Source organism: Dendrobates tinctorius, unplaced genomic scaffold (assembly GCF_039654945.1).
Source record: "Dendrobates tinctorius isolate UK_male_01 unplaced genomic scaffold, ASM3965494v1 ptg000265l, whole genome shotgun sequence".
Lineage (NCBI taxonomy): Eukaryota > Metazoa > Chordata > Amphibia > Anura > Dendrobatidae > Dendrobates > Dendrobates tinctorius.
Genome location: NW_027361932.1, coordinates 14,377,096 through 14,393,663, shown reverse-complemented (window position 1 = coordinate 14,393,663; position 16,568 = coordinate 14,377,096). Strand labels below are relative to the sequence as shown.

General features: G+C 45.8%; 1 protein-coding gene across 1 annotated transcript in view; it reads right to left on the bottom strand.

The window, feature by feature from the left end:
• Positions 1-16,568, bottom strand: part of LOC141069515 (somatomedin-B and thrombospondin type-1 domain-containing protein-like) — a 116,523-nt gene that overhangs the window by 61,594 nt on the left and 38,361 nt on the right. Inside the window, exons 2-3 of the mRNA XM_073559145.1 lie at positions 754-936; positions 567-657 (exon numbers count right to left, since the gene is read on the bottom strand). Coding sequence (XP_073415246.1) covers positions 567-657; positions 754-936 — 274 coding nt within the window. The remainder of the gene's footprint in view (positions 1-566; positions 658-753; positions 937-16,568) is intronic.

Sequence of the window (16,568 nt, the reverse complement as noted above, 5' to 3'; positions counted from 1 at the left end):
ACATAAAAATTTTTTATTATTATTAGTGTATAGTATGATCGAGAGATTGGATAAAAAGTTTTGTTTTCCTCACCCTGAAACATCTAACCATATTTAGCTAGATAAAATCTCATGTCTCCCTTGCACGCTCTAGTCGTTATTAGCTACGGTGCACATTTATTTTCCAAGAATTGGTTTAGTGATAAATGGTTTTGTGTTCGCACCAGAGTGAAGGGCATACCTCAGTCAAAAGTCGCTCTTCCTTTTTTGTTTTTGATATGTGAGGGAAGGGCCCTCCCTTCCTGCTTTAATTTTGCCTGTTAGAATTTCCTTTATTAACAAGTCTTCTCTAGTACGAAGCTGAAAGGATTAACGGAGTGGGCACTCCCAGCTACTTTGTGGCTTAACTCATTAACTGGACTCACAGTAACAAAGGAGAACACATGAGCTGACCGCTCACATTTTATTAATGCATCTACATGATTTAGAACAAAATGCAACTAAATAAATACAAAGAATAAAAATAATGAAAGTACCTTGAGATATTCCTACATATTTGGAAACATTTTTTAATATATTTGCTTTACCTGGGGCTCCTTAAGTAAATACTGGTGTGGGGTCTTCTCCAGGGGTCTCTGGAATCCCTTTTGAAAGAGCTCGGCAATATTTTGGCAACCTCTGAAAGAAATACAAATTAATAAGGTTCAAAGAATAAGGAAAAACTTCTTAAAAAAACACCCACATTTGATTTAATAGACAAGGATAAAATGTAACCTTTGGAGGAATGACAGGTGTCGTCATCTCCATAGCAGCCACGGCGCTGTCTTAGGTCTGGACAGGGGTTTCCTCCTCTCCCGGGAGGCACTTTTACTTGCCGTGATCGCTCTTTGCTCCCAACTCCACAAAAAGAGTTGCATTCACTCCATGGCCCCCATGAACCAACTATACAGTGTGAGACTGCAAGGGAAACAAAAATAGCAATTAAATGCTCCATATAAAAATGAAAGTTAATTTATTGCTTCCTTTTTTGGTAACTATAAGACTACAATTTGCCCAAGACTCACAGCTTGAGCATCCAGTCAAAAATTCCAATATAATCTTTTTTTAAATTGGTTATTTAAAGGGAATCTGTCACCCTTTTTTTGCCCTATCAGCTGCCAGCATTGACATCAGGGGTTTATCTACAGCATTCTGTAATGCTGTAGATAAGCCTCCGATGTAACCTGAAAGATAAGAAAAACACGTTAGATTATACTCACCAGAGGTGGCGGTCCGGTCCGATGGGTGTCGCGGTCCGGTCCGGCTCCTCCCATCTTCATACGATGCCGTTCTCTTCTTCCCTTCCTGTAGTAGCTCTGGCGCAGGCGTACTGTTGAGGGCAGAGCAGAGTACTGCAGTGCGCAGGCGCCGGACCTCTCTGACCTCTCCCGGCGCCTGCGCACTGCAAGACTCTGCTCTGCCCTCAACAGGGCAGAGCAGTGCACCTGCGCCGGAGCTACTACAGGAAGGAAAGAAGAGGATGACATCGTATGAAGATGGGAGGAGCCGCACTGCGAAACCCATCGGACCGGACCGTCCCCTGCGGTGAGTATAATCTAACGTGTTTTTCTTATGTTTCAGGTTACATCGGGGGCTTATCTACAGCATTACAGAATGCTGTAGATAAGCCCCTGATGTCAATGCCGGCAGCTGATAGGGCAAAAAAAGGGTGACAGATTCCCTTTAACGAACATTACTACATAGATTAATAGCACTTATACAAAGACATAAAATAATAATGATACAAATGTACATGATTTATAAACAGAATTAATGTATCACACTTTATAGTCCTTATGCGTGATCCGAATTTCTACTTTATGAATAGCCAAGTAATTTTTTCCCTCTAATGACTAGCTCCAAAGACCTTCTCACTGGTGTACTACTTCTCCTTTGAAACATGCACAGAGGTAAATTCAATTTTTCTTTTGACATGGTGTCAGGGTGACACACAGTGGGTGTGTAAAGGAGTCGGCAGGATGTTATGTTTGCAGTTCATGTTTCGGAATCAGATCCGGCTGGACACTCTTTCTCACACGGGTCCTGTATGCATATTTACATATGCTTCAGCGCCTCCCTCAGCTGTTTATTTTGGCCTGAAACCAACACTTTACTACAAGATAGACAGCTCCCCACTGTATATAAGATGATCTAGCTACATGACAAAACTTTGCAATAGAGATGGCACCTGAAGATATTATAAATCACAATATTGGATAAATATAGCATTAGACAGATGATTTTTTTTTTAATTTAAAGAAAAAAATGTTTGTTTTTTTTCCAAACTACAGTTGCTGATTCTTCTCGCTAGTGATATGTCAAGCCAGAAAAACTCAAAAAAGAAAATTGCTATTAAGAAAAGATTGGATTGATCTTAAAATAACTTCAACAAAGCGCTTTGAAGAACTCTGATTGTGATCCATGCAATCTGCAGAGTTTAAAACATTACTTACATGAAAGTTATTTTTATTTTTTCTTTTATTTATTTTTGTTTAAAAGAAATCAGGACTCTTTCATTCAAACGATTTTTGGAGAAATATCAAAATCAACAGTAAACGTAGACTTTGTATTACATAAGTCTATCTATATGGACTTTTAGGATAGTTTCTTGTATGAGAAAATATATCAAATACAATTTGGGTTTAACTGAGGTAAATATAACCCACTTTTATTTTTTTTTAGCCAATTTCTCCCCTTCACACCAACCTGTGCCCCTAATTCCTTGCACTTATCTTGTATGTGTATATACAGTGGGTACGAAAAGTATTCAGACCCCTTTAAATTTTTCACTCTTTGCTTCATTCCAGCCATTTGGTAAATTCAAAAAAGTTCATTTTTTCTCCTTAATGTACACTCTCAGAAATGTAGAAATTTTTGTAAATTTATTAAAAAAGAACTGAAATATCACATGGTCATAAGTATTCACTTTGCTCAGTATTGAGTCTTCTTTGCAAAGTCAAAAGTCTCAAGAAATCAGCCAAGATATCAGGAAGAGAATTGTGGACTTGCACACGTCTGGCTCATCCTTGGGTACAATCTCAAGATACCTGAAGATGCCTCGTTCATCTGTACAAACAATTATACGCAAGTACAAACAAGATGTCGATATTCAGCCATCCTACTGCTCAGGAAGGAGACGGGTTCTGTGTCACAAAGATGAACGTGCTTTGGTCTGACATATCAACCCAAGGACAAAAGCAAAAGACCTTGTGAAGATGATGGCGGAAGCTGGTGAGATTGTGTCAATATCCACAGTGAAACAAGTAATGTATCAACATGGGCTGAAAGGCCACTCTGCCAGGAAGAAGCCATTAGTCCAAAAGAAACAAAAAAGCCATATTAATGTTTGCAAATGCACACAGGAACACAAACCTTAATTTTTGGAGACATGCGCTGTGGTCTGATGAACCTAAAACTGAACTTTTTGGGCATAATGACCATCGTTACATTTGGAGGAAAAAGGGAGAAGCTTGGAATCCTAAGAACACCATCCCAACTGGCAGCATCGTGTTGTGGGGTTGATTTGCTGCAGGAGGGACTGGTGGACTTCACAAAATAGATGGCATCATGATATAAGAAGATTATGTGGCAATACTGAAGCAACATCTCAAGACATCAGCCAGGAAGTTAAAGCTTGGGCAGAAATGGGTCTTCCCAATGACCTGAAGCATACTGACAAAATGGTAACAAAGTGGCCATAAAGCCCTGATCTCAATCCAATTGAAAACTAATTGGCAAAGCTGAAAAGGCAGGTGTGAGCAAGGCGACCTACAAACCTGGATCAGTTACACGAGTTCTGTCAGGAGGAATGGGCCCAAATTTCGACCAACTATTGTGAGAAGCTTGTGGAAGGATATCCCAAACGTTTGACACAAGTCATTTCAGTTTAAGGGCAATGGTACCAAATACTAATAATGTATGTAAACTTTTGAATTCACAATAAGTAATAATACTGCCTTAAAACATTCTCTGTCTCATTATTCTGGCATTTGGCCATATTAATAATTATGCTAATCCTAATTGACCTAAAATGGGAAAGGTTTATTATGATTTCATGTCAGATATTGAGAAAAACATGCAGATGTGTCTTTTTATGTAGTACATGTAAACGTCTGGTTTCAACTGTATATACCATGCATTAGCACTTTACTATTTGCACACAGATTGCTTCTCATTTGAATATAGGGGAACAAGTTCACTATTTATTTAGCATACACTTGCACCTAATTACTTATAAATAGATTGTTCACTTATTGATGACAGACCTTGCACTGCACTATATGTAAATACAGGAAGCCCTTCATGAAGGTGCAGACACTGGCAGCTTGGGCCCCTGTGCAAGAAATGTGTCTGGGCCCCTTTCCTATGGCAACAAAGTTATATATATATATATCACCACACATGTACATATATTACATAGTCTCCTTTATTATATATATTATATATTTATTATATATATTTCCATCCCTTATTATACAGTGCCCTCTTGTTATGTACAGCACCGTCTCTTACATATCGGATTATATAGAGCCCTGTTTTTTATTACATACCGTCCTGTCTTGTTAGCTGTATAATGCAATGATGGCTGGTGGAGCATGGGAAAGCTTCTTTTCTAATAGAAGAGCTGATGGACTGATAGTCTGGTCACCGGCTTCTCCATCAGCAGTCATTTTATATCTAACAGATAATAGAGGGGACTATGTAATAAAAGAGGGCACTGTGAATAACAAAAATAACAAGAATACACTATGTGACAGCAAGTGAGGCCATGTGACGCTAGCCCTCCAATCAGATGTGGAGGGGCGCAGTAAAATGATGGCTGCCTCATTCCTCAGCTTCATCCCGTCTGTGGAAGCTGAGAAGCGAGGTGCCTGACTGCCACCTTGACCTGCGATCGCCGCCGCTGTCATCGCCGCCGCCACTGCCACCACTGACATCCGGTAATCCCGTCTTCTCTCCCGCCGCCTAATTCCAGCCCCCCACCTCTGCCCACTCTCCTCTGCCCCCCCTGATCATCCCCCTGCTGCTGCCAGCTCCTCAGCCCCCTCCTGCCTCCTGTGCCTGAGAGCCCCATCCTGCCCCCCCGTGATCACCCCTCAGCCCCAGTGATCACCCCCATCAACCGCAGCCCCACTGATCAACCCGTCAACCCTGATCAACCCCTGCTGCTGCTTTTTATTTCCAACTACATCTCCTCAGCCACCTCCTGTCCCGTGCCTGACAGCCCCCTTCTGCTCCTGGTGATCATCCCCCAGCACCCCTGATCATCCCCCAGCAACCCTGATCATCTCCCCCTGCTGCTGCCGGCTCCTCAGCTGCCTCCTGTGCCTGACAGCCCCCTCCTGCCCCCCATGATCACCCCTCAGCCCCAGTGATCACCCCAATCACCCCCTGCCCCCCCATCAACCCCTGCCCCCTGATTAAACTCTGCTGCTGCTGTTTTTTATATCCACCTCCATCTCCTCAGCCACCTCCTGCCCCCCTGCGCATGACAGCCCCCTTCTGCCCCTGGTGATCATCTTCCTGCACCCCTGATCATCTCCCCGCACCCCTGATCATGCCCCTGCACCCCTGATCACCCCCCCCATGCTGCTGCTGCCGCTGGTTCCATCTCTACCTAATTCTCCTTAGTGCCCTCCTGCACCCCCTGGGCCTGTCAGCCCCTTTCTGCCCCTGGTGATCATCCCCCAGCTCCAGTGATCACCCCTGATCACCCCCTGCCCCCCTGATCACTCCCCCTGCTACTGCTGCCGCTGGTTCCATTTCCACTTCCATCTCCTCAGCCCCCTCCTGCCCCCCATGCGTCTGACAGTCCTCTCCTGCCCCCGAGTGCCTAACGGTCCCCTCCTGCCCCCCGCGTGCCTGACAGCCCCCTCCTGCCCCCCCCCACGTGCCTGACAGCCCCCTCCTGACAGCCCCTTGCTCCAGTAAAAAGTTTCACCAAACACTCGCACATACACATGCACACTATAATAAAGCTTTTTTTACACACGTACACACACCACACACACAATATCCCGCTCACCCAGTCACAAAGGGTCTACATATTTGAGGAGGCATGACATTATTGCCTCTGAAACTGATAGTGAGGAAGAGGACCCCACCTTTCTCTATTCTTCCCACTCTTCCTCCTCCAGCGACACAGACCTATCACCACAGAGATGTCGCAGGACGAGAAATCGTCCGGAGCCCAGGGAGGAAGAGTCGGAGGCCTTAGAGGAAGAGTCGGAGGCCCTTGGAGGAAGTCCCACAGCCAAGTGTGAGTTTCCCCCAACCTAGTGCTAGTCATGCCCAACCTAGCACTAGTTCTCCCTCCTTGACCCCCGTCCCTGAAAATTTTGCTCCACGGATTCCTGATTTCATTGCCCAATCAGGAATCCAGTTTGAGACTGCCAACTTCAGGGAAATAGACTTTTTCAAAGTCTATTTCTCGGATTCAATCGTCAGTCTCATGGTGAAACAAACAAACTTGTACGCCCAGCAATTTTTTGCCCAAAACCCAATTTCATCATTTTCTGCTTGGAGTCCCGTTGACTCTGTAGAAATGATGAAATATTGGGGACTGGTCCTTCACATGGGGATTGTGAAGAAACCAGAAATTCGCAAATACTGGAGTACTGATATTTTATATCAAACTCCAGTATTTGGTATGGTTATGATTCTGAAACATTTTGAGGTGATTCACAAGTTTCTCCACTTTAGGGACAATACCGACAGCCTTCCCAGCGATGACCCAAATTTTGATAGACTGTTCAAAATTGTGGCCGGTCATCGAACACTTCAGCAACAAGTTTGCTGAAGTGTTCATTCCCCAAAGGGAAATTTGTGTGGATGAATCCCACTTTAAAGGGAGGCTTCAGTTTCGTCAGTACCTGCCCAGCAAAAGAGCGAGGTACGGGATAAAACTCTATAAGCTGTGTGAGTACCTCAGGGTACACTCTCAGCTTTAGAGTTTAGGAAAGGACAGTAGGATCCAGCCCCCAGAATTATCACCTGCTCTGGGGGTGAGGGCGAAAAGTGTGGGATTTGGTCCACCCTCTGCTTGATAAAGGTTACCAAGCATCACACTATTTCAATCCCTCTGTCAGAGCTACCGCCGCTTGCTGTACCATGCACAGAAACCAGAGGGTTCTCCCTTTGCCGCTAATTGAGCAGCCTCTCCGAAAGGGTGAGAGCCGAGCTCATTGTAGCGGCAACATGCTTGTGGTCAAGGTCAAAGACAAAAGAGACGTCTTTTTCTTGACCACAATCCATTGTCCCGGCACCACGGCCACCACCATTCGAGGTACCCCAGCACAGGTCCACAAACCATACTGTGCCTTGGGGTACAACCACCACATGGGGGGAGTTGATCTTTCTGATCAAGTCCTCAAGCCCTATAGTGCCATGCGGAAGGCAAAGGTGTGGTACAAAAAACTGGCTGTGCACATCGTACAAATGGCACTTTATAATGCATGCGTGCTATCAAGATGTGCAGGCCAGACCCACAACTTCCTTCAGTTCCAGGAGGCGGTGATAAAGGCCGTGATTTTTGGAGAGGAGAACGGAGCGCGCCCCAGCACCCCCGGAACTCAAGTTTCCCATATGGTACCAGGGCAACATTTTTCCCGTGAGGAGAGAAAAAAAAAAAAGGTGCCGGGTATGCTATAAAAGGGGGACAAGAAGGGAAACTTGTTTCCAATGTGAAACGTGTCCTGACAAACCTGGACTGTGTTTGAATGAATTCTTCAGAATTCATCACACGTCCATAGACTAAACACATCCTGACACTCCACTACAGAACTCACCCACACCAGCCTGACATACACAACACCACACACACCAGCCTCACGTACACTACACCACACACACCAACCTGATGTAGTGTGTCAGGTTGGTGTGTGTGGCGTAGTGTACGTCAGGTTGGTGTGTGGTGTGGTATAGCATACGTCAGGTTGGTGTGTGTGTGGGGCAGTATACGTCAGGTCGGTGTGTGTGGTGTATAAATGTAAGGAGGTGAAGTACAGAAAGAGCTGGGGGGCCTGCTTCCTCTGCTCCATGCCCAGAACCATTGGATAGGGGAGGGGCTGAGCACAGGGGGCCAGGAGAGGAGAGCAGAGAGCGGGAAAGCAGCGGGGGCTTTTCCTCAGCAGCCTGGGGAGCTGAAGGGGAGGATGCTGACAGAGACTGGAGAAGAGACAGAGCTCCCAGTCACAGAGTAAAGTCCGGGGTACCGCGCATAGGGACAACAGATCGTGAGTACGTGAGACTGTGTATTGTGGAGACAGCAGAGCTGCGCCCTGACCCCCGTGGACAGACTGAGACCTGCAGAGAAGCAGAGACTGTAGCCCGTGACTACGTACAGTTGGAGTCTGCAGTGACAGATGAGGTGTGTCCTGATCCCCGTGTGAAGTCTGTGACCAGAGCAAAGGCTGCAGCTGAAGAGGAGACAGCAGCATGTGCAAAGGCAGTGATCCATGCTGAGAGATCTAACAGGGGAAGTTGTTTCTCAGGGAGAGGCTGTATGCTGTGATTAGACACTTTCCTGTGACCACCTAAGAGAGACTGTGTTAAGTGGCAAGACGCTTCCTTGCAAAGGGGCTGCACTCAGAAACGGAGAGAACACCGATGCAGAGTAAGAGAGGACTTGGAGCAAAGGGGAATATCGTCAGTCTCATACCCCTCTGGCTCCCGCGTTAACCCCCCATACCCCGGCTGGACGACGTTAAAGGCCCAAGAGACAGAGGACTCCAAGCGCCGCTGGTGCCTCAGTGCCAACGTTGGACAAGAGTGATCCCTTCTATCAACACCTCTGAGGACTGATAAGTTTTCATCATAGGAATTCCGTTTATGCTTTTCTGCTGTTGGTTTAACCTGTTCATACCATATTCATTCCTATACTGTTTACTTTACCAGTATTATCCCCTGTAAATAAACCTCCCCTTTAACTGTTGGTCCGTCTGCTCCGTGGTGACATACTACTCATTCCTGCACGCTTTTTACATACTATACCACACACACCAACCTGACGTACATGACGTGACGTAGTGTGTCAGGTTGGTATGTGTGGCGTACTGTACGTCACGTTGGTGTGTGTGTGTGTATACTATACCACACACACCAACCTGACGTACACTACATACTTCCATAAGCGACATGGTGTCCGCTAATGATTGGAGCTAACTTTCCATTCAAAAAGTCAAACGGCGCTCCTTCCCTTCTGGGCCCTGCTGTGCACCCAAACAGTGGTTTATGACCACATATGAGGTATCGGTGTACTCAGGAGAAATTGCCCAACAAATTTTAGGATACATTTTATCCTGTTGCCCATGTGAAAATGAAAAAATTGAGGCTAAAAGAAAATTTTTGTGAAAAAAAAGTACTTTTTCATGTTTATGGATCAATTTGTGAAGTACCTGGGGGTCCAAAGTGCTCACGATGTATCTAGATATGTTTCTTGGGGGAGCTCCAATGTTTTAGGCACACATAGGCTCTCCAAACGCGACATGACAACCGCTAAATATTCCAGCATATTTTCCATTCAAAAAGTCAAATGGTGCTCCTTCCCTTCCAGGCCCTGCCGTGCGCCCAAACATTGGTTTATGATCACATGTGAGGTATCGGTGTACTCAGGAGAAATTTGGATAATTTTGTTCAACCCCTTTAATTAAACCTTAAAGTCTACACATCAAGTATATCTCAGTGGTTTAATTTTAAATCACAAACAGTACCATGCAGAGCCCAAATCACAAAAATTTTGTCTATATATTTCTAGTCCTAACTGTCGGTGAGTCACTTGGTCTTGTTTCCATGTCATGTTTTTGGCCACATTTGTTCCATGAAGACCACTTTTTTATACCACTGGCACATTTGCACTTTATTTGTTTTTATTTTTTGTGGGATATTTATTTTATTTCTATATCCAATAAAAGTTAAGTCTTATTTATTCCAAGTGGCTTTCTTCTCCGATTTATCTTGGATTTAGCATTGCCCCCGCTTCTCTGATTACTTGATTAAGATATGGCAGGTTTTCTGTCTACTGGTATAGACAGTAGTCAATGGATTACTGAAGCAAAGGACATTTTTTCTGATAGAGCATTTACCCAGAAAAAATATATTCCATCATTCAGCGCAACATTTAAAGAACTCACCAAAATCTACAAGAATCAGATCACTTCATGTTGGGAGGTGCAGAGTTTAAACAATTATATTAGGGCAGGCATTGTTCCCAGACATCTAAGAATTTCACTTTCACCAAGCTACTGGAACAAAAATACAACCCTGTTGGCCAAATGGGAAAGAGAGGCAACAGAGAGCTCATTGAGATTGATGAAATTGCTCCTTGAGGAGAAGAAACAAACATTAAGTAGCCTGAATGAAAGTTTGAAAGAACAAATTGAAATCACCTTAAAATTTTCAACAGAACCAGAGTTTACACAAAAGGAAATTAGTCTCCAGCATGCGGTAGAGAGATTCCAATACCATCTTAAGGAAATGAAACTAATTTTATATGAGAGACTTGCAAGAATTCAAAGAAAACAAGGCCTTTTCTATATTCGCTACTAAAACTCATCGCCCACAAGAAATGGATCTTTCATCATCAGAGGCGGAATTCTCTGAAAACACAAGAGGCAAGAAGAGGGGACGAGGTGGCCAAGAGGGGGTAGAGGTGGAACTAGAAGTCCACCACAAAGGGAACTTTTTTTTAGATACAAACTACCCTCTCAGAAGCAGATTCAACCCCAGAAACCTCAACTAGATACACAAATTGTCAATTTATCCTCACAAACTCTGCCTGATGACGAAATTACATGTTTAAGTAAGGGTTTATCCTTCGTCCCTACCACATACTTTGATTGTTTTGAGGTGATTAAAGATTTACATCACTTTGTTCTAAAATAGAAGAAATTTTTTGCGAAAGAGGATAAAAAATGCTGCGCTGAACTGGGTCTAAATGATGATATGCTACATGATGTCAGATATCTTTACCATGTGGGGAATCCAGATCCCAATTTCATGGGAGTGGGTCCCTTCACGGCTCTAAAGAATAAAAGTAAGAGAATGCCCCCTGTGACCAATGATCTTTGTTCAATCAATGTCTTCATTAATCTAGTCTCGAGAAATTTGAAGAAATTAGATGATGTTAAACAATACAGTCATCATAATTTAAGCAAAAAAAGAGATGGACTGTCTATGTAAATTGGAGAAGGACCAGAGTATAACTATAAAACCATCTGATAAAGGTGGAAATATAGTGGTGATGGATACTCCAAATTATAGGGCACTTTGCCACTCCCTCTTACAGGAAAATATGGGGTATGAGAGGCTTGTGATCAATCCCTTAGGGATTTACTTGGAGGAATTAAATACATTGGTTAATGGGGCTTTCCAAAAGAGACTTGTTAATGTTGATGAGAGGGATTTTCTTACCCACAACATCTAGTGGTGGCAACATTCTATTGTCTGCCCAAAATTCATAAAAGGCACTAACCCCCTAAAAGGTAGACCAATTGTGTCGGGAGTGGACAGCCTCACTCAAAATCTAGGTATTTACCTAGATCAAATTCTGAGACCTTTTGTCACCTCCCTCAACTCGTACACACAGGACACGACAGATCTTCTACTAAGGCTGGGCAACATTAATTTGGAGCCTGACATGATCTTGGGCTCAATAGATGTAGAAGCATTCTATTATCCCACATGAAAAGGAACTCATGGCTGTGAACTACTATCTTAGCACAAGGGGATGACATTACAGTGAACATAATGAATTTGTGATGGAGGCACTCAGAGTTTGCCTAACCAAATTTTTTTTCTATTTGACAATAAGTACTTCCACCAGCTCAGGGACACAGCAATGGGGAGTCCATGTGCCTCCTCTTATGCTAACCTGCTCCTGGGCTGGTGGGAGGAAACAATAATCTTTGGGGACCCACAATGATGATGGAGGACAGAGTTGTTCTGTGGCTCCGTTACATCAACATTTTTGTGATATGAAGGGGGGGTGAAGTCGAATTTGGTGAATTCGTGGAGGGGCTTAACATCAATAATCTGACGTTTTTAGATGTGTTAATAGAGAAAAATGCTTCTGGGGAATGGAGGGCAGGCACATACAGAAAACCTGCCGCCACAAACTCCCTTCTGAGGTGAGATTGAAACCATTCAGCCCCTGTCAGGAGGGGGATCCCTAAAGGTCAATACCTCCGAACAGGGCCAGCGTCAGCACCCGGGCAAGTGCCAGGGCCCTGGAGACGGGGGCCCACTCTCGCTGTCTGGGATACCCATCGCCACGCCCTCCCATGCACAGACCCCATCCTCGCCCTCCCAGAGGCAGGATTGGAGGCACAGGGGGCATGATTGGAGGCAAAGGGGGCAGGATTGGAGACACAGGGGGAAGAATGGAGACAGGGCAGGATTGCAGACACTGGGGGCAGGATTGCAGACACAGGGGGCAGAATCGAGATACGGGGCATGATTGGAGACATGAGGGGCATAATGAAAGACATGGGGCAGAATGGAGACAAGGGGCATCATTGGAGACACAAGGGGCAGAATGGAGATATGGGGCAGAATGGAGACACAGGGGGCAGAATGGAGATACGGGGCAGAATGGAGACACAGGGCATGATTGGAGATACAGGGAGCACAATAGAGATCCGGGGCATGATTGGAGACACGGTAGCACAAAGGTTCTGGAAAAGCTAATTGGCTTCACGCTCCCCAAAAGAAATTCATCAAATTCTGCGCTCCCAAATCCAAATGTCCCCCCTCCCTTCTGAACCCCAGTGTGCTTAAATAACATTTAGCACCCACATGTTTGGTATTTCTGTAGTGATGAGAGCCCGCCTAATTTACAGGTGCGTGTCTCCAGAAGCATGAGCTGGGCATAATGTACTGGTCACTACAATGGCAGTTTGCAATTCACTCAGCAACATCCACTGCTGCTTGTTTCTGGAAAACACCCATGGAGTGAAAATCGTCACTGTAGATAAATTCCCTAAGGGTTATAATTTCCAAAATGTGGTCACATGAGGGGGGTTTCCACTGTTTAAGCACATTAGGGGCTCTCCAAATGCTACATGGCATCCGCTAGTTATTCAAGTAAATTTTACATTCAAAAAGTCAAATGGCGCTACTTCCCTTCCAAGCTCTGCCGTGCCCCAAAACAGAAGTATTCAACCACATATGGGGTATCGGTGAATTCAGGAGAAATTGCCAATTTGTATGGAGCAATTTCAGCTGTTACCCTTATGCAAATGCAAAATTTGGAGCTAAAAAGGATTTATTTTGGAAAAATTTTATTTTTTTTTTATTTCCACGGCTCTACGTTATAAACTTCTGTGAAGCACATGGGGGTTAAAAGTGCTCAATACACATCTAGATAAGTTTCCTAAGTGGTCTAGTTTCCAAAATGTGGTCACTTGTGGGGGGTTTCCATTGTTTATGCACATCTGGAGCTCTCCAAACGTGACATGGTGACGGCTAATTATGCCATCAAATTTTACATTCAGAAAGTGAAATGGCACTCCTTCCCTTTCGAGCACCCAAACAGTAGATTTCCCCCACATATGGGGTATCGCCATGCTCAGGAGAAATTGCACAACTAACTGTATGGTCCATTTTCTCCTGATACCCTTGCAGAAGTTAAAAAATTTAGGTCTAAAGGAAATTTTTTGTGAAAGAAAAGCAAATGTTTATTTTTTCTTCCACATTCCAAAAATTCCTGTGAAGCACCTGAAGGGTTAATAAACTTCTTGAATATGGTTTTGAGTACCTCGAGGGGTGCAGTTTTTAGAATGGTGTCAGTTTTGGGTATTTTCTGTCATATAGGCCCCTCAAAGTCACTTCAAATGTGAGGTGTTCTCTAAAAAAATGGTTTTGCAAATTTTGTTGTAATAATGAGAAATCGCTGGTCAACGTTTAACCCTTATAACGTCCTAAAAAAAAGTTTCCAAAATTGTGCTGCGGTAAAGTAGACATGTGGGAAATGTGATTTATCAACTATTTTGTGCGATATGACTCTCTGATTTAAGGGCATAAAAATTAAAAGTTTGAAAATTGCCATCAAAATTCCGTTTTTTTAACAAATAAACGCAAATTATATCAAAGACATTTCACCACTATCATAAAGTACAATGTGTCACAAGAAAACAAACTCAGAATCAGTGGGATCCGTTGAAGGGTTCTAGAGTTACTAAAGATGAGCAAATATTTCTGTTAGGCGTCGGATTCCTGGCACTGCACAGCGGGAATCCAGAGCCAGACATCCTGCGGTCTCCCATTCTCCTCCGACCACTCAGACTCCTGCTCAGCAATCATGGCAAACCAGGAATTCTTCTCAGACTCGTTCTGTGAGCCTGGATGTTGCTGCCACCTCCGGTGCAGCAATGGTAGCGCAACCTGCTTTGCAGGGAACCGCTCCAGAGGCTAAGTCCTCGTGCCGTGCTACTGGGCATGCCCGCAACGTGCCCTCTCACTGGAGAGCAGGGGTCACATGTGCAGGTCCTGTGTCGGATCTGATTGGTCCTTCCTAAAGTATTGGAAGGTCCTGGAAGCGCATGGCTATAAAAGCCCCGCATGGCGGCTCGGCCATGCGCTAGTGTAGCATATTATTCTGTGTGTGTATGGTGATGGATGCATGGACTGGTGTCTGACTCATTATGAAACCCCTACCCTCTGATATTACGAGTGGTGACTGAGTATGCATAGTCAGCTCCAGGGTTGTGGCAAGCTACACGCCACTTGCTCCACGCCTACACTAGCGTCCGTCGGCGCCCGGTTCTCGGCCCTGACGCTTGCGGCCTTAGCTGCCGCTGCGCTGCAGTATCAGCAGCTATTGGTGTTCGCGGCTGCGACGCCACACGCCGGCTCCTGTGACGTTAACAGGGCCAGCGTCTTTGCATATATTTTTGCCAAGCGACTCTGTGTCTGAACAGAGCCGCTCCTAGCGTTCGGGTGACGTTAACCCGTGCGCACTATGGCACCTTCTGGTGCATCTGCCATTGTCCAGCAGCGGTCTAGTCACCTACCGCACGGTGGACCCCGGGCGGCGAACGCACCTCCTATTATTTATATTTGGTGCGTTCCGCCATTCCTAACATTACACTAGCGCCAGGGTCTGGCTGGCAATGGCAGACGTGCAGCAGTTGCAGCGCTATATTCGGCAGCTGGAGAGCAGGTTGGCGGCTATTGAGAGCGCCAGCTCAGCAGCGAATACCGCGCTAACTGCAGCCCAGACAGTCGCTGAGGCTGTCTCACGTGTGCCCGCTCTTTTGCCCATGCCGACACTTTCTCGCCTCCCGCTTCCCGACAAATTTTCGGGTGACAGCGCCACCTGTAGGGGATTCGTCAGTCAGTGCTCAATTCAGCTTGAGTTACTGGCTGCCCGGTTTCCTACAGAGCGGGCTAAGGTGGGGTTTATTGTGTCACTTTTGTCTGGCAGAGCATTACAATGGGCCACGCCATTGTGGGAACGTGATGATCCCGTGGTTCAGGGTGCTGCGCAGTTCCTCGCGGCCCTGAAGCAAGTCTTTTTGGGACCACGGATCACGCATGACACCTCTTTACAATTACTCTCCCTAACACAGGGGTCCCTCTCGGTCAGCCATTATGCCGTCCGGTTCTGGACATTGGCTTCCGAGTTAGAGTGGCCGGACAAAGTCTTAGTCCCGGTGTTTTGGAGAGGGTTGGCTGAGCACGTTAAAGACGCTCTAGCTACCAGAGAGGTTCCCACAAGTCTGTAGGATTTGATTGCCGTTTCCACCCGCATTGACCTCCGGTTTACGGAGCGTGGGCTGGAACGGGCACAGTCGAGACATAGGGTTAACTTGGCTCCCACATTCACCGAACCACTAATATACCCCGCACAGGAGCTTTCACCCTCTGAACCTATGGAGGTGTCTCGCACCGGCTCTAAGCCACGACCGATGCGAAGCTCTGCACGTTGCTATCAGTGCCGACAGTTTGGTCACCCAGCTAGCACGTGTCCTCTGCGGGCGAAAAGGCGTCCACGCCCAGTGGCCGTAGGTAGTGGGCAGTCCAATATGAAACCCTTCTCACCCAAGCCGGTATTCCGGGGCATCTTAGACAGTGGGTCCTCCACCTGGGAGGCAGAGGTTACCGTGGACTCTGGGGCCGAGGGGAATTTTATGTCTTCTACCTTCACCCAGAAACACGCCATTCCCCTGGTATTATTACCTCAGCCTCTGACCATCAGGGTGGTTAACGGAGCACCGTTACCCTCTCAGGTGACCCATCAGACAGCTCCACTAGGGCTCACTATCTCACCCTCTCATCACGAGACTCTGTCCCTGCTAATCCTGCCCGACGGCATCGATCAGGTGCTGCTCGGGGTTCCCTGGCTTCGGAGCCACTCTCCCCATATCGAGTGGGCGACAGGGAAGATACTGGCCTGGAGTAAGGACTGCGAGGGGAGATGTCTGAGGGGCAGTCTTCAGGTGGCTTCCACTGAAGTGCCTGCGGATCTCTCCGCACTACCTAAACCCTACCACCAATACGCGGATGTCTTCTCCAAAAAATCTGCAAAGACGCTCCCGCCGCACCGTCCTTAC